A 19,530-nucleotide genomic window follows, 5' to 3' on the forward strand; every position below is an offset into this window, starting at 1 on the left:
GGGAAGATGGCGGCGGGCGGCGGAGGCGGCGGCCGGGCCTCCTCGTCCTCCTCCTCCTCCTCGGCCGCCGCCGCCTCGTCCGCGGCCGGCGCGCTCGAGGCCTCGCTCGACAGGAAGCTGCAGGCGGTGACCAACACGATGGAGTCGATCCAGGGCCTCTCCTCGTGGTGCCTGGAGAACAAGCGGCACCACAGCACCATCGTGTACCACTGGATGAAGTGGCTGCGCCGCTGTGAGTGCGGGGCCGGGGGGCGGCCGGGGCGGAACGGGGCCCCGCCATCGGCGGCGAGCCCGCACCGGGCACTCGGGGACCGGCAGCGGGGCAGGGTCGGGCTCGTCATTGCGTTGGAAAAGCTAAAAGCCCGGCTAGTGCTATGGGCAGGGACATCTTCCACTAGCCCGGGTTGTTCCAAGCCTGGCCTTGGACCCTTGCGGGGATAGGGCAGGCACGGCTGTTCCCTGCTACCTGTGACAGGGCCTCAAAGGCCAGAATTCCTTGCTGACACCTCTCCTAAATCTGTCCCTTTTACTTTAAAGAGGTTCCCTCTTGTCGCGTGTGCATCACCTTGTCATCCTGGGAGGAACCCAACATGCTGGTGTGCACCTCAGTGGTGGCACCTTTGTGCTCCGGAATCCATGGTCTCCTAAAGCAGCACTTTGGGGGCTCAAGGAGCTGTTTCTGTGCCTGGAGCAGCCTGGGGTGGGCATGGACAGTCTGGGTGCCAGTTCTGGGGTTTGCAGTGCCCATCGGGATGTGTCCCTGACCTGGAGGGAGAAGGTTGCTCTTGGCAAGAGGCTCAGCACAGCAGTGTTATCTCCGCTGCTGTGGGAAGGTTTGGCTCTTCTTGTGGGAGTTCAAGGAAGCTTTGCTTGGTAGGAACATGGAGATAACATTCCCATCCCAAAGTGTTGGTCTGTTGTGTGCTGAACCTTTTGGGAGATTTGGGAGAGTTGGGGTTCGATCTCAAGGCACTACTGCAGAATGCAGGAGATCCTCTTTCCCCAGAGTTTGATCTGTTTTGTCTGTACTCTGTGAAATTAAGGAGAAGGAAGGTGAGAGCTTTGGAGGAAGTGCCCTGGGAACTCTTGCCTTGCTGTCACTGCCACCTCTCCTGGAAATCCTCCTCCCCTGGACACCCCTTGGCACTGTGGCATCATCCTTGGGGCTTTTCCCCTTCTGCTCCAAGTGCATGCCCCTGAAGAAAATCCAGCCCATCTCTCCTTGGGATGTGCCAGCTCCTCTGGACGTGGCCTTCTCACAGCTGTCCTGGCTCTTCTGAGGCCCTCATTGCTCCTCCATCCCTCCTTTCCCCTTCCCAAGCTCATCAAAAGCCACTGAGCTGTTCCCACCTGCAGGTCCTCCATGCCCTGTTTCTGCCCCAGCTCCTGCCCTGAGCCCTTGGCCCCAGCCTGGCATTCTTGTTGGATATTTGTGGAATTCTTTCAAGGTTTCCCTTCACAGCCCTTGTGGGGATCTCACCTCCACACCCCTCCTTTTATCCAGGTCCCTCCTTCACCATCTTATCCTGCTCACCCAATCCTTGACAGCAGCTGTGATGCTGCCATGCCCTGACCCCTGATTGTTTGATTATTCCCTGCTTCCATAGGGGTTTTTTTCCCTGCTTTTCTCTTCATCCTCTGCCCCAAGGACCTCACAGTTCTCACTGGGAAGTCCCTGTCCCAGCCACAGCAAGTACAGGTGGCTCTGAGTTCATTTCTCAGCATTTAAATGTTTAACTCCAAAGCTCTTATCAACACATCAGACCCTCCTGGTGAGGGGGAATGTGGTGGGGTTTGGGTTCCTGGGGCACAGAATTGTTGTATTTTCAGGAAAAACAGGGGTGCTGCTATTTGCCATGTTGCTGTTGCTTTGGCATCTTGCTTCTGAGCCATGCTGGTCCCAGCCAGGGCTTCCCAACGGGAATGTTCCTGCAAGGACATCCTTCTGTATCTTCACCTTTGGGAAGTTCCTGATGGGAATCTGAGTGTCCCTGCAGGAGGGTTTGGTCTGAGTGTTTCAGTGTGAGTTAAACACATCCATAGGCTCCTCTGAAATGCCATTTTTGTTGGTGCCATTGTGCCTGCTTTGGAGTGTGCTCAGCTTTGCAGTTTCCTCTTTGCCCACATTTCCTCACTGCTTTAAGCTGAGAGGAGCTGTTCACCCGCTGGATACAGCCCATTGCAGCCAGAAACACTTGGTTTTCTCTGTGGATCATGTCCATAGCCTTCCCCTGGAGCCAGCATCCCTCCTGTATGATGTGGGTTTATAACCTGTGGCTCTAACTTTGCTCTGGGCAAGTGGTGCTCTGTATGGTCAGCATCAGGCTGGAGCCCTGCTCCAGATTTCCTTCTGCTGTGTAGATGCTGGATCATTTAAATCAAAGGTTTATAATTCTTTGAACCAAAGGTTTATAATTCTTTGAAATCTATTTTATGTTATTAAGATGTGGAATCGTTGCTGTCTGCTGGTGAAATGTCTCTGGGATGGAGGGAACATCCAGATCCAGCAAGCAGCAGGAGAATTGGCTCTCAAGCACAGGGTTTAACTAAATCACAGAAGCCCCATTCCAATGGGATGATGATCTGAGAGATTATTGAGGCTGGCATTTTGGGGAAAGCTGGCTGCAGATTGTTTTGGAGCACCAGGCAGAGTGCAGCCCTGCTCCAGTTGAATTCCCAGCCCTCGGGGCAGAGCAGAGCAGAGCACTGTGTGCTCCAGAAAACCCACCTCAGCCTGTCCTGCCAGCATGTTCAGGGCACAGGATGTGAGCAACAGGTTCTGGTCATAAATCCTTGGCTTGCTGAGTCTGGGCTGGAAAATCTTCTCTTGGGATATGGGAGCTGGAGCTCTGTGAGGTGGCAGTGGCCAGAGGAGCAGGGTCAGGGATAAAAGCTCCTCCTGGGATGTGGGACCTGGGGCTACATGAGGTTGCCATGGCCACAGGAGCAGGGTCAGGGATAAAAGCTCCTGAACTGGGGTTCTGTGAAGTGGCAGTGGCACAGGAGCAGGATCAGGGACAGAAGCTCCACCTGCAGTGTAGGAGCTGGAGCTCTGTGAGGTGGCAGTGGCCAGAGGAGCAGGGTCAGGGACAAAAGCTCCTGAACTGGGGCTCTGTGAGGTGACAGTGGCGCAGGAGCAGGAGCAGGGACAGAAGCTCCACCTGCAGTGTAGGAGCTGGGGCTCCGTGAGGTGGCAGTGGCCAGAGGAGCAGGGTCAGGGATAAAAGCTCCTCCTGGGATGTGGGTCCTGGGGCTCCATGCAGAGTTGGGAGTGAGCAGCTGCTGGCAGTGACTCTCAGGCCTTTGCTTGTGTCCTGGGGCAGGGACAGTGCAGGGACAGGGCTTCAGGAGCAGGGATTTCCTGAGGGCTCTGTCCCTGTGCCCTTCCTCACCCCAGCCTGGAGTGATGCTCGAGGGCTCAGTGCCAGCAGAGCCCAGTGCTGCTGGCAGGGGCTCAGAGAGGCTTAAGGACGTCAGCCTCTGAGAGGAGAACCCATCTGAGCTAAGCCTTTTCTTGTGTCCTCAGCTCTGCTTCCCCTCAGAGGAGGATCTTCTGTGCAGGATCTTCCTTTTGAACTTTGTTCACTTGTGATCCAGAAACAGGAATGTTTCTGCTGGGAGCTTTTTCAGGTTGTGAGTGAGGGGTGAGCTCCTCACCCAGGGCTCTGGATCAGGAAGGATGCTGAGCTTCCTGAGAGGAATCCTGGAGACCAGGAGAGCTGCAAGGTGCAGCCATGCTGTGGGAAATGGCTCAACCAAGGTAGACACAACTGGAAAATGAAGCAGGATAAGAGAATTGAGGGATCTGTAGATAAAAAGTGATTCTGGTTGCAGCCAGGGGTGACATGGGCAGGTGAGAGGTGACAACACACCTTTTGGCACTGCTCCTCTGGTTTAATCCTTGGCAGTGTCCTTTAATGAAATGAAGGAGCTCGTTACCATCATTTGCATGTGAATGAGTTTCCTAAGTTTACCCACCCACCCCTGAAGGAAGGGATTTGATGAAGTAACTCACTTTGGAGCTTTTGAACATCAGGAGGGTCAGAGGAGCAAGCACAGCTGGGGGAAGTCTAAAGATCATTTGTAAATTAAAGATGTCCTTTGTAGCCCTCAAGGTTTGCCTGCTGGACTTTGGAAACTCTGAAACTTTCCCAAAAGCAGTGCTGAAGTGCTGGGATCAAAGTGTGGCTGTTGTGGTTCTTGTGTCTGATGCTGACTCTCAATTTTCTTTTGTCCTCAGCTGCTTTTCCTCATCGGCTGAACCTTTTTTACTTGGCCAATGATGTCATACAGAACTGCAAGAGGAAAAATGCCATTGTTTTTCGGGACACCTTTGCAGAGGTGCTTCCTGAGGCTGCTTCATTAGTGAAGTGAGTAATGAACTAACGGGCTCTTGGGAGGCTGAGTGTCTCAAAAAGGGGGAAGTTTTCTTCTGACATCTCCAACTCTCTAGAAAAATCAGCAGAACTTCAAGAATTCTATTTGAACAGCCATGTGTGGGTTTTAATTTGCACAGGGGAGTGGTTTGGGTCAAATTATCCTGTGGGGTGAGGGAAACCTCACATCAGTGTCCTGCAGTCAGAGGGTAAAGAATTCTTCTCTTGCAGGGATCCATCAGTTTCCAAATCCATCGAAAGAATCTTCAAAATCTGGGAGGACAGAAACGTGTACCCTGAGGAAACCATTCTGGCACTGAAAGAAGCACTGAGTAAGTTCCTTACCCTTTGCATTTCTCACCTTACAAACTGCCACGTGAGCTCACTGAAATTGTAGAAATAGTCTGGGGTCACTGAGGGGAATGAGGGGCATTTGCACCTGGCACAGGCTGTAACATAACCAAGTGTGGGACGTGAGCAGCGCTGGATTCTCCTGCTTCACCTCTTTTGTACCTTTCTTAAGGCAGCTGTGAATTCTTTCACATGAGCTGGAACTGCTCCAGCTGAGAGCAAACAGAACATGAGGCTGAAATGATCCTACACATCCTGAGCAGGGTGCTCTGGCTCTACCTCCTTGTCCTGTTCATTCATAGTCTGGTGGTTGTGGAGTAGGAAGAGGCAGGAGCAAAGCTGGAGGGTGAAGAATCCTCAAGTCCTTAGGGAGGAAACACGTGGAGTTGGTTAAAACCAGGAATTAGCAGTGGAAATCAGTCCAGGTTTTGGCTTTCCTCCCATCATGAAGAGCTGCAGGTGCTCAGGAAGCCCTCAGGTGTGGTCTGAGGGTCAGTGGCCATCACAGCAGGAGGAATGTGGTGTCTTGGGTCGGGCTGTGGCACGAGGACAGGCTTGAGCTGGGTGTTGCATGCTGAGAAGTGACCTTTGTGCTTTTTGCTCTGAAATGGCTCATTTCTGGGACTGGAAAACAGGTCTGTGAGGTTCCAGCTAAATCAGGTATTGTGGCTGCTTTCCCAGTGAGCAGCAGTTGTCTGTTTGATGCTGATTCCATTACAGCCTTCCTAAAGAGTTTCATTTTTAGATTTTCATGTGTTTTCCCTTTTTACTGTGATTTTTTTGAACTGCCTTAGTGTAAGGGCAAACAGAAACTTGATTTAAAAATGGCAGACCACCCCCAGGTTGCTGCATTCCTGAGTAAACTGAGGTTCTCTTGGGCATCCAGCAGCTCCTCTAAGGAAGTTGGTCGAGGTATTTTAAAACAAATTTCTGTTCACTCTTTCACCGTGCAACTGTATGGCACCAAAAACCAGATTTTGACAGGAATCCCATAATGCCAGACTGCCAAAAATGAAATGTTTTTCCAGGTACCACTTTCAAAACTCAGAAGCAGCTGAAAGAGTCTCTGAACAAACCGAATAAGCCGTGGAAGAAATCACAAAGTAAGGAACCACTGTGAACTCTGTGCACTAATGCAGAAATTAGCTGCTCAAGGAGCAGAAGGGCTGAGCCCAGCGTGGGCTGAGCCAGCTGAGCCTGCAGGCTCACAAGGGCCCCAAGATGTGCACACCAAGGAGGTGTTGGTAGAAAAAAAAGACTTTGGAAAGAAAAGAAATGAGGCAAAAATAAGATCTGAGAGCAGAGGTTGTGGACAGGAGAGGAAGGAGCTGGTGGAACCTCTTGGAAACTGCTCTGGTCAGAGATGGAGAGAAGACAGAGAGGAGGAGGAGGAGGAGATGGACATTCCCTTCATGCTCAGGAGCTGCCTCAGCAGGCTGGGCTGGGAGGAGGAACCTGGAGCTGGCAGTGCAGGGACAGGATGTGACATGTGACAATCCAGAACCCAGACCAGCAGGAGAGAATTTATTTTAACAGAGTGACCTTAATGATCTCACGTTGCACCGACACCCTGAGTGGTCCCCACAGAGGTGGTGAGATGTCAGGTGTGCCATGTGGGACATCAGGTATGGCCATGGGACACCAGGTGTGATGTGTGACATGTGGGACATCAGGTGGTGACAGCAGAACATAAAAAGATTTGGGAGTGTTTATTCCTGGGCTTAACAAACCAGAAGCTGCTTTCCCAGACAGAACTGGGCTGGATCCAGCGTGGATGGAGGGTTTAGTGCTTTGCTTCTCATCAGCTCATTCTTCCTTCCTGTTTGTCCTGTTTTGTCCAGAATCTGATGGATTCAGTCTCTTGCCAGCAGGATTCATCCCCCCAACCCCTGTAACCAGGTGTGAGAGTTGTTAAAGCTCTGAGCATGGTCACACCTAGGAAGGGCCCTAGGGAAGCTCTGCCCACAGGAAACCTGGGCTCCATGGCAGCTCCAGGTCTGGCACTTCGGGAATAACATTCCCTTCCTTGCAGAGAGCTGTAACTCCTTGGATAAAGCTGGTAGATTGACCTTGCAGGGATTTGTCTTCCTGAGGAAAAGGTGTGCCCAGGAAGTGTTCAGAGCATGTTAAACAGCAGCAGTGTCACTTTTTGGGCTCTGTCCCAACCCAGCTGTGCCTGTCCATGTCCCCATGAGCTACCAGGAGCCTGGAGCACTGAGGGACACCTGCATGGAGGGGAGGATGTGATGGGTAACACATGAAATGATCTTCAAATATCTCTTATTAGGCTGCCTTTTGTGACTGACTTTCCACGGGGATGCAGTTCCTTAATTTCTTCACAATTTTCCTTTTTCCCCACAGCCTCCACCAACCCCAAAGCTGCTCTGAAGTCCAAGATTGTTGCTGAATTCCGAGTAAGTCTGTGAGTGGAAGTGACCCGTGGCACTGATCCCCACCTTGGGGTTTGCATGTGGGGTGACCCCAGGCCAAGAGCCACCTGCAGCATTGGGGCTGACATGGGGAGGGCAAGCTCAGGACATCCTTGTGAAGAGGAGTTTGAGGTGGCTGAGGAGTTGGTGGCAAGAAATAGGTGTAAATTCAGTCCCCTGACAGAGTGGGACATATTCATGGCACCTGTAGAGTGAAATGGGGAGTAAATAAAAAAGACCTGTCCCTGCTCATAACCAGGAGATTTGTGGATTTGTAACTCCTGCTCAGCCCAGGTTTGCTCGTTGTGAAATTTGAGGTTAAAAATCCCAGGCTCCACATGGTTCCTGGGTTAGCTCTTGCTTGGAAGCAGTCTGGGACCAGAGCAGAGGCAGGGCTTCTCTTCCCTGGAATGTGATGAGGAGGCTTTTCCTGTTTGCTTTTTTCCAGCCCCAGTCCCTCATTGATGAGCTGCTGTTGTACAAACGCTCGGAGGATCAGATAGAACTGAAGGAGAAGCAGCTTTCCACTATGAGGGTGGATGTGTGCAGCACTGAGACACTCAAGTGCTTGAAAGGTAAAGCCCTGAGGGCACTGAAGGTGTTGTGGGAGCTCCTCAGTTCTGTCAAGATGGGAAATGCCAGAATTTATGTCTGGAAAATGCCAGAATTTCAGAGTGATGTTAAGAATTCAGCAATCAGGAGCCAAAAATCTTGGTTAGGTGGAATTTCTGTGGAAACTTTTCAGGTGCAGAGCTCAGACCAAGCAAATGACTGTCTGAAAACCAAAACTCTGCCAGAAACCAGGCCCTGGTCATCCCTTGCCAGATCCCAGGGTGGTTTGGGATTGTGCAGCTCCACTGTCCCAGTATCCTGGGTGCTGCCATTGAGGCCACACTTGTGTGGTTTGCCTCATTTCCATGGTGTGTTCATCTCCCTGCAGATAAAACAGGAGGGAAGAAGTTCTCCAAGGAGTTTGAAGAAGCAAGTTCAAAGCTGGAGGAATTTGTCAATGGTTTGGACAAGCAAGTGAAGAACGGCCCCTCGCTCACCGAGGCGCTGGAGAACGCCGGCATCTTCTACGAGGCACAGTACAAAGAAGTCAAGGTGGTGGCAAATGTAAGTGTGACTTTTCTGGATCCTCCACAGGTGGAACAGCACCTCAGAGCCTGGAAAATACCTCATCTCTTTATTCCCAAATTAAAAAGTTTGTGGGGTTGGTTTAAGCAAAGAGGTTTCCAAAGAGGTTTTGGTTAAGATAAGGATATGCTCTCAAAATGCAGCAGTTTGAAGCTCAGTTTGTGTGTGTTGCTGGAATGTTGGATACACTCTAGATTCTTAAACAGGGCAAAATTACAGTCAGTGTGACAAATCCTCAATTCTGGAAACTTGGGATTTATGTGAGAATTAGATGAGCAAAAAAAGGACAGTAGTAAAATGTTAGAAAAACAACCAGCACCCTCCAGAACCTGCCAAAAGCCCCAGATGGGCTGAACACATTTGTTAAAATATGGGGGGGTTATGAAAATTGTTTTAATTCTGTGGAAAAAGGTTTTATCCTCCCCGCTTTTTGTGGTTGTTGCCCTGTGAGTCCCATGGAGAAGCTGAGTTCTTACCACTGCAGGGTCCAGGGGTTTGGAATTGGTTTTCTCAGGCTTTGTGTTGCTTCCTTAAGGAAGTGACTGAGGCATGAAAGATCCCCAGTCCAGTATCCTTCCTTCCTTAGGCCTATAAAACATTTGCTAACCGAGTGAGCAACCTGAAGAAAAAGCTGGACCAGCTGAAGGCAACCCTTCCTGATCCCGAGGAGTCTCCTGTCCCTTCTCCCAGCATGGATGCTCCATCTCCAACGGGCTCTGAGTCCCCTTTCCAGGGCATGGGGGAGGAGAACAGCACCCGCTCTCCAGCAGCTGGAGGACGCAAGATGGTTTCTCCAGAGCCTGCAACAGATAATCGGGATGTGGAAGACATGGAGCTCTCTGATGTGGAGGATGACACGTCTAAAATCATTGGTATGTGATTGTGCTGTGGGAATTAAAGGAGAAACCAGTCTTTTCCAGCTTCATTTGGGATGTGGAGGAGGCACAAAGCTGGGGTTTGAATCTCCTGGCAGGGAAGTCCCAGTTCCACTGTGATCACTTCCATCTCCCAAAACACTTGTCAAAGATGTTTTTACATCTGTGGGAATCACCATTGATGTTCCCTGAGTCTTTTTGAAGGGACTGAGTGACCTTTCTGCTTTTGTTTTCCCCTCTCTGCTGCAGTGGAGGAGAGGAAGGACAAACAGGCTGCTCCAGCCCCGGCCCCTGCCAAGACTGAGAGTGTCCCCAAAGCGGTGCCATCGGCTGCTGTGGCTGCCACAGCCTCGGGGACAGTGGCCACACCAGCCCCAGCCCCTCCAACACCCCCAGCTCCAAAGGTGGTGAGCACAGCTCCCATCCCTCTGGCACCAGCACTTGCCTTACCCAACCTGGCCAACGTGGACCTGGCCAAGATCAGCTCCATCCTGAGCAGTTTGACGTCGGTGATGAAGAGCACAGGTGAGTGCTGAGCCGGGCTGTGGGCACTAACGGAGCTGGGTGATCATTTAAACCTTTAATTATCTCAAAATAAACATGAGGGAGTTACTGCTCTCAGAGGTCTGGTTGTGCCTGTGGGGGAACCTGAGTCACATGTGTTGCCAGAGCAGCTCAGGTGAGTGGTTTGTGCTCCTGCCCCAGGTGTGAGTCCTGCCTCGAGACCTTCGCCTGGGACCCCGACCAGCCCCTCAGCTCTCACCAGTGGCCTGAAGACTCCTGTCCTGGGAACCCCATCTGCTCCTTCGAATCCATTAGCAAATATTCTCTCCAAAGTTGAGATAACTCCAGAAAGCATTTTGTCAGCTCTCTCCAAAACCCAGACTCAGACAGCGCCAGCGCTGCAAGGTACTGGGGTGGGTGCTGGGGAAGGAGGGCTGGCAGGTGTGTGAGGGCAGTGGCCAGGCTGAAACGTGCTGCTCTGCTTGTCCTAAAGTGAGAACAGAGGAAGGAGAACGTTACTGGAATGTTTTACGCCTCTGGCACGTGTGGATGGTCTTTCTCAGGTAGCTCAGGTGTCACGGACCAGTGAGATTTGTCACTTCCCTGTACTTCCTGCTTGTGCTGTGGCTGAATCACACGTATCTGGAACATTCCCTGAACAGGACAGGAGACCAAGAGGTTCTGCTCCTGCTCTGGCACCTTGCCAGGGTCACCTGGCCAGCAGGGCAGGTTTCCCCACTCCTGGCTGCAGACCAGGATGAGTTCTCACCCACCTGACTCGATGGTGTAATTTATATTTGTACATCAATCCAAGCCTCTGGCAGAATGTTGCACCTCACTGGGTGCAGCAAAATCCAGTCCTCTTTGTGGCTGGAGACTGGGGGGGTGTAAAGTGCCAACTTAGGAGGTTTGGGGTGATTTGCCCCTGCCCTCAGTACCTGATGCAGCAGTTCTGTTTTCCAGGGCTGTCGTCCTTGCTGCAGAGCGTGGCTGGAAGCACCGTTCAGTCAGGAGAACCTGCCTCCCAGAGCACCTCGGCATCGCCAGCCAACACAACCGTGCCGTGCTTGAAGGGAAGGAATGTTCCTTCCAATCCACAGTCCTTTATAGCCAAAAGTTTTGGTTATTCTCCAAACTCAACCACCGCAGAGGTTTCCTCCACTTCAGTCAATAAGGCTCCCGTCGGACATACCCCAGCACTGTCAAGCTCTGGTTTTAAGCCACCAACTAATTCCCTGGGATTTTCCAGTTCCCACCCTACCAGTCCTTCCTCCCTTTTGCCAACAGAAACCTCACTGGGTCAATCCTCCGAAATTTCAAAAGCCAAGCTGGAATCAGAACCCCCTTCTCCCAGCTTGGAGATGAAGATACACAATTTCCTGAAGGGAAATCCTGGCTTCAGTGGCCTGAACTTGAATATTCCCATCCTCAGCAGCTTGGGGTCCAGCATGGCAACGGAGAGTCACAGCTCTGACTTCCAGCGTGGTCCCACCAGCACTTCCATGGACAATGTGGACGGGACACCAGTGCGTGATGAGCGCAGCGGGACGCCCACCCAGGACGAGATGATGGACAAGCCAACGTCGAGCAACGTCGACACAATCTCCCTGCTGTCAAAAATCATGAGCCCTGGTTCTTCAACTCCCAGCAGCACGAGGTCTCCTCTGCAGGGCCGGGATGATGGATATTCCCAAGAACTTCCCAGTTCTGTGCATGGCTACCGGCCCTTCGGCCTTGGCAGGGAGTCCCCAGCCAGCCTGTACAAGCCACCTGTGGACAGCAGGGAGATGCCCTCCTCCTTGATGGACTCCTCCCAGGAGAAGTTTTACCCAGATACATCTTTCCAAGAAGACGAGGATTACCGTGACTTCGACTACTCCGGGCCGCCGCCCTCGGCCATGTTGAACCTGGAGAAGAAGCCGGTCAAGTCTATCCTGAAATCGAGTAAACTCCCCGATTCTGCAGAGTACCAGCCAGTGCTGTCCAGCTATGGGCAGCGGTCGCAGGAGTTTGGTGTGAAGCCATCCTTCCCCCCGGCCATGAGGTCCATCCTGGATCAGAGCGAGAGCTGCGACCCTCTGGCCTCATCGCCAGGGATGTTTGGGAGCTACGGCCGCAGGGGGAAGGACTCGGCCTCGGACGGGTCCCCGTCACCCAGCAAGAACGACGTGTTCTTCACACCAGACTCCAACCACAGCAGCCTGCCCAAGCCCGGCCTCCCGCAGAAGCAATACTCGGACTCGCCCCACGCGCTTCCCCACCGCTCCTCGCTCTTCTCTCCCCAGAACGCCCTTCCCAGCCCCGCCAGCCGAGCGCCCGCGGCGGGCGGGGACAAACCCTTGGGTTCCTCCATCTCCGCCACCTCCACCATCGAGTTCAAGAACATGCTCAAAAACGCCTCCCGCAAACCCTCCGAGGAGAAGCATTTTGGGCAGATTCCCAAAAGCAGCTCCGGCGAGGTGGGGAGTTTGTCCGGGGCTGCGAAGGGCGAGCCGCAGCCGCCGGAGGAGCACTACCGCATCGAGACCCGCGTCTCCTCCTCCTGCCTGGACCTGCCCGACAGCACCGAGGAGAAGGGGGCCCCCATCGAGACGCTGGGCTACCACAACGCCTCGAGCCGGGGCATGTCGGGGGAGCCCATCCAGACCGTGGAGTCCATCCGGGTGCTGGGCAAAGGCAGCCGGGGCCACGGGCGCGAGGGGAGCCGGGCGGGCTGGTTCGAGCTGAGCAGCGGCGGGAGCGCCTTCGACAACGGCCCCTCGGGCTCCTCGGAGCTGCCCGGCATGGGCGGCTTCCCGGCGCCCTACAAGGAGCACGTGCCGCCCTTCCCGGAGAGCGTCAACAACTTCCGAACGAACAACTTCAGCTCCGCCTTCGAGCACCACCTGCCGCCGCCGCCCCTCGCTCCGCCTCCCCTGGAGCACGGGACCCCCTTCCCGCGGGAGCCCGTGGGGCCGCCCGCCGTGCCCCCGCCCGCTCCCGCCAAGGACCACGGCGGCCTCTTCCCGAGGGATCACCCGGTCCCTCCCCGCATGCCGTCGGTGGATCACGCCAACCCCTTCTCCAAGGAAACGCCCGCGCCTCTCCCGCTGCCCCACGGCGTCCCGCCGCCCCCCTCGGTGGAGCACGCGGGGGTCCCGTTCCCCACGCCCCCGGTGCCCGGGGATCACGCCGGGGTCCCCTTCCCAGCGCAGCCGCCGCCGGCGGGGAGCACGGCGGGGTCCGTTCCCCGCGCCCGCCCCGCTGGAGCACGGCGCCGGCGCCTTCCCCAAGGAGCACGGTACGATGCAAGGGACGCTGAAGGAGCACTTCGGGGGGCGCCAGCCACGGGACCCCCCTGCCCCGCTCCCGAGACCCCGCGGGGCCCGGGCCGCTGCCCCGGGAGCAGCTGGGGGGCAGCGCGCGGGCTGGGGCACCGGGAGCCCTCCGGGGGCCGCGGCTCCGTCCTGCTCCGCACGCCCCGCGCCGAGTTCCGCCCGCGGGAGCCCTTCGGCGGCAGAGACCCCTTCCAGAGCCTGAAACGGCCGCGGCCCCCCTTCAGCAGAGGGGGAGCTCCCTTCTTCACCCCTAAGCGCCCCTTCTTCCCTCCCCGGTACTGACGCAGCTCCCGGGGCTGCCCCTTTTTTTTTTTCCTTTTCTTTTCTTTTTTTCCTTCCCTCAACGATTCCTGTAACCTTCTCCTAAATTAAATGTTCTGTACTTTTCGGTTGGTTCTAGCCCCAGCCCCCCCAGCCCCCCCCCCCCACCCCCAGCATTGGGTGAGAAAAAAAAAACAAGACACAAAACCGATGTTTTAACGAGAAGAAGCCACGTTGCTGTTAAATAAAACCTTCAGTAGTAGTTGAAAGAGTTAAGACAAAAAAAAAAAATTAAAAAAAAGGAAAAACTCTGAAAGCTTCGAGAGGAGCGCTGAGTGGTGTTGGGGTGTTGGTTTCCAGCCGATCCCCAAATTGCTGCTGCAGGGAGGGGACGGACCCCCCTGTTCCTCCTGTCTGCCAAAAGCACCAAAACAAGGCAAAAAAAGGGTCGAGGAACCCACCCAAACCCACCTTGGAGCTCCATGGGACTGGCAGCAAGAAGGCCCAAGCCTGTCCGCCCTGCTTGGGAAGACTGTGGTTGGGTTTGGGTTCATTTGGGGATCTTTGGATTTTTTGTTTTGTTTCGTTTTTCCCCCCGGGATCACTGTTGACTTTCTACGTGTGTGTATATAGCAATCACTTTTTAATTCCCTCCGGGATCGTTCACCACACGCAGCCGGAGCCCGGCGGGGGCTCAGAGGGGTCCCCCCCTTACACCCAGAGCCGCCCGCGCGGCTTTTATATGAAGTTGGGATTTTACTTGATTTTATTTTAATTATTTTTTTGTTGGTTTTTAGTTGCCTCCATCGTACCTGTTTGATACCGGTGTGGGCTTCAGGATCTGCATAAAAACTACCAAACAACCCTTGGCAGGTCCGTTCTTTCTCGCGTTCACCCCCGGTTTGAGGGGTCCGTGCGGCTCCTCCCCCTTCCCCCCCTGCGCCCTCCATGGTTCCGTCCTGCGTGCGGCGCTCCCGCACGGGCGGGCGAATCCAACGCGACTTCCGTGGGGGGTTGCGGAGGCCCGTCCCCGGTTCCGGCGGAACGGGAGGAGCCTCGGCCATGTCCGCACGCGCCGGTTCGCGGCTGCTGCTGGCGGGAGCCCCGCGGCGACACCGGGTGCGCTCGGGGGCCCCCGGGACCCCTCATCCCCCCCGTACCACCCCTGCCCGCTCCTCCCGGGCCCTGAGCCCCGCCGGCCGCCGAGGGCGATCCGGTGACCCTGCCGTGATTCCCGTCCCCAGGTGTCCGGGCCGGACCCCGAGCGCCTCCGGCTCTTCCAGCGGCTGCGGGCGGCGGCGGCGGAGCGCTGGGACGGGCCCGGGGATGGGGCCGGCGGCGGGACCGGGAGCGGCCGCCTCCCACCGGGGACCCCGATCCGCATCGCGCTGCCCGGCGGGCGCCGCCTGCCCGGCCGGGCCCTGCAAACCACCCCGTTCCAGGTGGCCACGGAGCTCGGGTACGGCCCGAGGGCTTCCCACGCTGTCCCCGGGGGTCCCCGAAGTGTCCCGGGCCCCTCAGGGTGTTTGTAGGGTCCGCAGTGTCCCCGTGGTGTCCCCATGATCCCCACGAGGCCTGCACGGTCTACAATGTCACCGTGGTGTCCCCATAATCCCCACAGGTTCGCTACAAGGTTCACAGGCTCTCCACAATGTCCCTGTGGTCCCCACAACGTTCCTGGGGTTCCTGCTGTGTCCCCATGTTCCCCATGCTCCCCACAGAGCCCCCACCGGGTCCCCACAGCGTCTCCACGGTGTCTCTGGTGTCCCTGTAGGGCTGGCCTGGCCGAGGTGGCCTTGGTGGCCCGGGTGAACGGGACCCTCCAGGACCTGGACCGGCCTCTGGAAGGTGACACCGACCTGGAGCTGCTCGACTTCTCCACGCCCGAGGGGCGGGAGGTGAGCCCGAGGTCCTGGGGGGGCTGAACCTGCACCTCGCTCCCCTCACAGTCCCCCGTGTCCCCAATGTCCCCCCAGGCTTTCTGGCGCTCCAGTGCCTGCGTCCTGGGGGCGGTGGCAGAGCAGATTTTCGGGGCGACGCTTTGCAGCAGCCAGGCCACCGAGGATGGCTTCTTCTGCGACGTGCACATGGGCAGCAGGTAGGGCTGGGCAGGTGCTGCAGGGTCCCTGGGGTGTCCCCAGCGTGTCCCCAACGTGTCCCCAACGTGTCCCCAGGACGGTGCAGAGCGCGGAGCTGCCGGTGCTGGAGGAGGCCTGTGCCACGTTCGCCCGTGCCCGGCACCGCTCCGAGCGCCTCGAGGCCACCCGCCAGCAGCTGGCTGAGCTGCTCAAGGTGTGTCCCCCACCCCAGAGTGTCGTGGCAGGCCAGCCTGGGGACATTGGGACCCTCAGTGTCACCCCTCTAATGTCACCAAGCCCCCCGTCACCCACCTCACTGTCCCTCCCCAGCACAACTCCTTCCAGCTGCAGCAGCTTGAGGAGGTGACATCCCCCACGGCCACGGTGTACAGGTGAGCACAAGGGGCCGTGGGGTGGCCCTGTGTCACCTCAGCTGTCCCCACATCCCTCTGTTCGTCCCTCAGGTGTGGCCCCCTGCTCCAGCTGTGCCACGGGCCCCTCCTGCGGCACACGGGGCTGATCGGAGCCCTGCGGGTGCTCACGGTGGGTGTCGGGTGAGGGTCCCTGTGCCCTGCCCTGCTCTTGGATGGGGTCCCTGCTGCCCCTCTGATGTCCCCCTGTGCCCACAGAGCTCGGCTGCGCTCTGGGGGGGAGCTGGGGGTCAGTCACTGCAGCGCGTGGCCGCCGTGGCCTTCCCCAGTGCCCAGGAGCTGGAGCAGTGGCAGCGGGCGCAGGAGGAGGCGGCTCAGCGGGATCACCGCAGGATCGGCAAGGTGAGCGCTCTGCCAGGGGCTGGGGGGCCCTCACAGCCACGGGGATCCCCCCAGTAACGCCATCCCCGCTGCAGGATCAGGAGCTCTTCTTCTTCCACAAGTTCAGCCCTGGCAGCTGCTTCTTCCTGCCCCGCGGCCCACGTCTACAACACCCTCGTGGAGTTTATCCGGGTACGACCCCCATCATCTCCTTGTCACCCCACCCCATCCAGGCACTGCTGTGCCCCCACAGACCCCACTGCACCCCATCCCCACACCCAGGCACTGCTGTGCCCCCACAGACCCCACTGCACCCCATCCAGGCACTGCTGTGCCCCCACAGACCCCACTGCACCCCATCCCCTCACACCCAGACCCCTCTGCCCACCCTGCACCCCACAGCTCTCACCCTCCCAGTCCCTGCAGCCCCCCATGCCCGATGCTGTGGGGCTGAGCTGATGTCCTGCCCTGTCCCTGTCCCCGCAGAGCGAGTACCGGGCCCGGGGTTTCAGCGAGGTGGTGACCCCCAACCTGTTCAGCCCCCGGCTCTGGGAGCTCTCGGGGCACTGGCAGCACTACAGCCCCCACATCTTCTCTGTCCCTGCCGCCCCTGAGACCCTCTCCCTCAAACCCATGAACTGCCCGGCCCACTGGTGAGTCAGGCGGCCCTGGGGTGCCTGGGGTGGGCTCCTGGGGGCAGCCTGGCTGTCTGTCTGTCCGTCCCCAGCCTGATGTTCGCCCACCGGCCGCGCTCCTGGCGGGAGCTGCCCCTGCGCCTGGCGGATTTCGGGGTCCTGCACCGCAATGAACCCCCCGGCACCCTGACGGGGCTCACGCGGGTCCGGCGCTTCCAGCAGGATGATGCTCACATTTTCTGCACCCTGGAGCAGGTGTCTGTCCCCCTGACCCCTCCCTGTCCCCCCCAGAATGTGTCACCTGCCCTCCCTGACCCCCCCTTTCCCAGCTGGAGAGCGAGATCGATTCCTCCCTGGATTTCATCCGCACCGTTTACGCCGTCCTGGGCTTCTCCTTCCGCCTGGCCCTGGCCACGCGTCCCGAGGGATTCCTGGGGGACCCTGAAACTTGGGATCGTGCTGAGCAGGTGGGATGATGCCCCCACTGTGTGGTACCCCCTGCTCTGTGCCCCCCTGACCCTCCCAACCCACCCCTGCAGCAGCTGGAGCGGAGCCTGAAGAATTTCGGGCAGCCCTGGGAGCTGAGTCCGGGGGATGGAGCCTTTTATGGGCCCAAGGTGAGGAATTTGGGGAGGGGGGATCCCCAAAGGGGACAAACCAGGACCCTTCTGGAACCTCTTGATTCCCACCAGATCGATATCCGGATCAGGGATGCTCTGGGGAGGCACCATCAGTGTGGCACCATCCAGCTGGATTTCCAGATGCCTGAGAGATTTGAGCTGGAATATGCCAGGTATTGGGACGGGATTGGGGGATTTGTGGGGGCCAGGATTGGGCTGGATTTTTGTGGGGGGATCAGGGTTGGGGCTGGGGGAGCAGGATTGGGATTGGGGAATGTCAGGATTGGCAGGGTAGAATTGGGGGCTGGGAGGGGGGTCAGGATTGGGGTGGAGGGGCAGAAATGGCGCTGGGGGGGGTCAGGATTTTGGGGAGTGTCAGGATTGGGATGGGGAAAGCAGAATTGGGGATTTGGGGGGCATCAGGGCTGGGACGAGGGGTCCCCCTGCCCACCTGACCCCCATTTCCCCCCAGCCCCAGCGGGAGCCCCGCGAGGCCGGTGCTGATCCATCGCGCTGTGCTGGGCTCCGTGGAGCGCATGGTGGCCGTGCTGGCCGAGAGCTACGGCGGGAGATGGTGAGGGGGGACCCCAAAACCTCCCCACAGCTCACCCCAGTCCCTCAGACAGCCCTCTGTCCCTGGGACACAACCCCCCAGTTCCCAGGAACACCCCCAGTTGTCTGGGTCCCCTCAATCCCCAGTGTCACCCCTGTCCCATCCTGGGACGGACACTCCCCAGTTTTGGGGACACTCAGTCCCCAGGACACTCTCTGCATCCCCGAGATACCTCCATCTTTGGGGTTCCTCCATCCTGGGGGCACCCCTGCAACCCTTGGGGCACCCCCTCCTTGTGTGTCACCCCCAGTGACCCCTGGTGCCCCCCAGGCCGCTCTGGCTGTCCCCACTGCAGGCCATGGTCATCCCACAGACCCCCGAGGTCGAGGACTATGCCCGGGAGGTGAGTATGTGAGCCCCCTGTGCTTCCCCAGGACCCCCATCCCCTGTGACCCCCCAAACCGTCCCTCCGTGCCCCCCACTGACTCTGGGGGTGCAGGTGCAGGCAGTGCTGAGGAGGGGGGGCCTCCTGGCTGACCTGGATGGGGACCCCGGGACCACCCTGGCACGGAAGATCCGCCGGGCCCAGCTCGCCCATTACAACTTCCAGTTGGGTAAGGGTGGGGCAGAGCCCCAGGACCCCCCTGGGACCCCCTTGGATCCCCCCAGGACTGGCTGGACACCCCCATCCACATCCTGGGTGCTGCTGGGGAGGAAAACTGAATCCCCTGGGAGCCCCCCTCAGGAATCTGCTGAGACCCCCCCGCCAGGAGCTCAGTCCCCCCTTGGGAATTCACCATCACCCACCTGAGATGCACTCAGGAGTGTTTTAGGGACCCCTCTGAGACCCCCCCCACCCCCTTTGGGACCACCTTTGAACCCCCCTGGACTGTTCTGGGACCCCCCCCAAATCCCTGCTGGGGGGGTGCCGTGTTTGGGGGGTGCCTGTGCGGGTCCGGGGGGGGGCTCGGACTCCGTTTTCCCCGCTCCCGACGGCCGTGCCCCCGCAGTGGTGGGGCGGCGGGAGCGGCAGCGCGGCACCGTCAGCGTGCGGAGCCGGGAGAACCGGCAGCTCGGCGAGCTGGAGCTGCCCCGGGTGCTGCAGCGGCTGCAGGAGCTCAGGGACGGCCGCGTTCCCGACGCCGAGCAGCGCTTCTGACCCCCCCACCAACTCTTATCAGGGGGCCCCGGGACCCCCCCAACTCAATAAATTCTGGGAAATGTGCTGGATGTTGTGGGAGCTGAGACTGGGGCGCCTCTCGGTGCTGGGGTGCTTGAACCTCCCCTGAACACCTGGGGCTCCTTCCCGAACTCTGGGTCCCTTCCCCGCACACCTGGATCCTCTTCCTGGACACCTGAGATCCCCCACAGAGATTTGGGGCCCCTTCCCGAACTCTGGGTCCCTTCCCCGCACACCTGGATCCTCTTCTCGACCTCCTGGGTCCCACCTGGGTCACCTGGGGGACAGGACCCCCCCCCAAAACACCTGGAAATCCTCCCCACATCCTGCCCGGGTTGCGATTGCCGGCTTTTCATTCCCGATTTTCCATTCCCACCTTCCCTCTCCCGAGCTGCCCCCGGCACTTCTGGGTCCTTCCAGCCGGGATTTCCCCCCCCGCCCACGCGTCGGGGAAAGTGGGGG

General features: G+C 57.9%; 2 protein-coding genes across 2 annotated transcripts; both read left to right on the top strand.

Annotated features, from left to right (window-relative positions):
- The first annotated feature begins 5 nt into the window (after nucleotides 1-5).
- On the top strand, nucleotides 6-13,561 carry RPRD2 (regulation of nuclear pre-mRNA domain containing 2). The gene is given in 14 exon segments (XM_030965351.1): nucleotides 6-232; nucleotides 4,241-4,370; nucleotides 4,608-4,708; nucleotides 5,756-5,830; nucleotides 7,089-7,141; nucleotides 7,605-7,731; nucleotides 8,097-8,272; nucleotides 8,880-9,165; nucleotides 9,418-9,693; nucleotides 9,874-10,077; nucleotides 10,636-12,892; nucleotides 12,894-13,007; nucleotides 13,009-13,074; nucleotides 13,076-13,561. Coding segments are annotated over 14 exon segments (4,287 nt in total). The 5' UTR covers nucleotide 6; the 3' UTR covers nucleotides 13,272-13,561.
- Nucleotides 13,562-13,701: 140 nt separating this feature from the next.
- Nucleotides 13,702-19,112, top strand: TARS2 (threonyl-tRNA synthetase 2, mitochondrial). The gene is given in 19 exon segments (XM_030965352.1): nucleotides 13,702-14,369; nucleotides 14,495-14,709; nucleotides 15,025-15,148; nucleotides 15,227-15,348; nucleotides 15,425-15,542; nucleotides 15,659-15,720; nucleotides 15,793-15,871; nucleotides 15,958-16,101; nucleotides 16,176-16,237; nucleotides 16,239-16,272; nucleotides 16,567-16,733; nucleotides 16,808-16,970; nucleotides 17,045-17,182; nucleotides 17,255-17,332; nucleotides 17,408-17,508; nucleotides 17,808-17,909; nucleotides 18,219-18,291; nucleotides 18,388-18,502; nucleotides 18,899-19,112. Coding segments are annotated over 19 exon segments (2,217 nt in total). The 5' UTR covers nucleotides 13,702-14,198; the 3' UTR covers nucleotides 19,048-19,112.
- Nucleotides 19,113-19,530: the final 418 nt, after the last annotated feature.

The sequence above is a fragment of the Camarhynchus parvulus genome, chromosome 25 (genome assembly GCF_901933205.1).
Source record: "Camarhynchus parvulus chromosome 25, STF_HiC, whole genome shotgun sequence".
Classification (NCBI taxonomy): domain Eukaryota; kingdom Metazoa; phylum Chordata; class Aves; order Passeriformes; family Thraupidae; genus Camarhynchus; species Camarhynchus parvulus.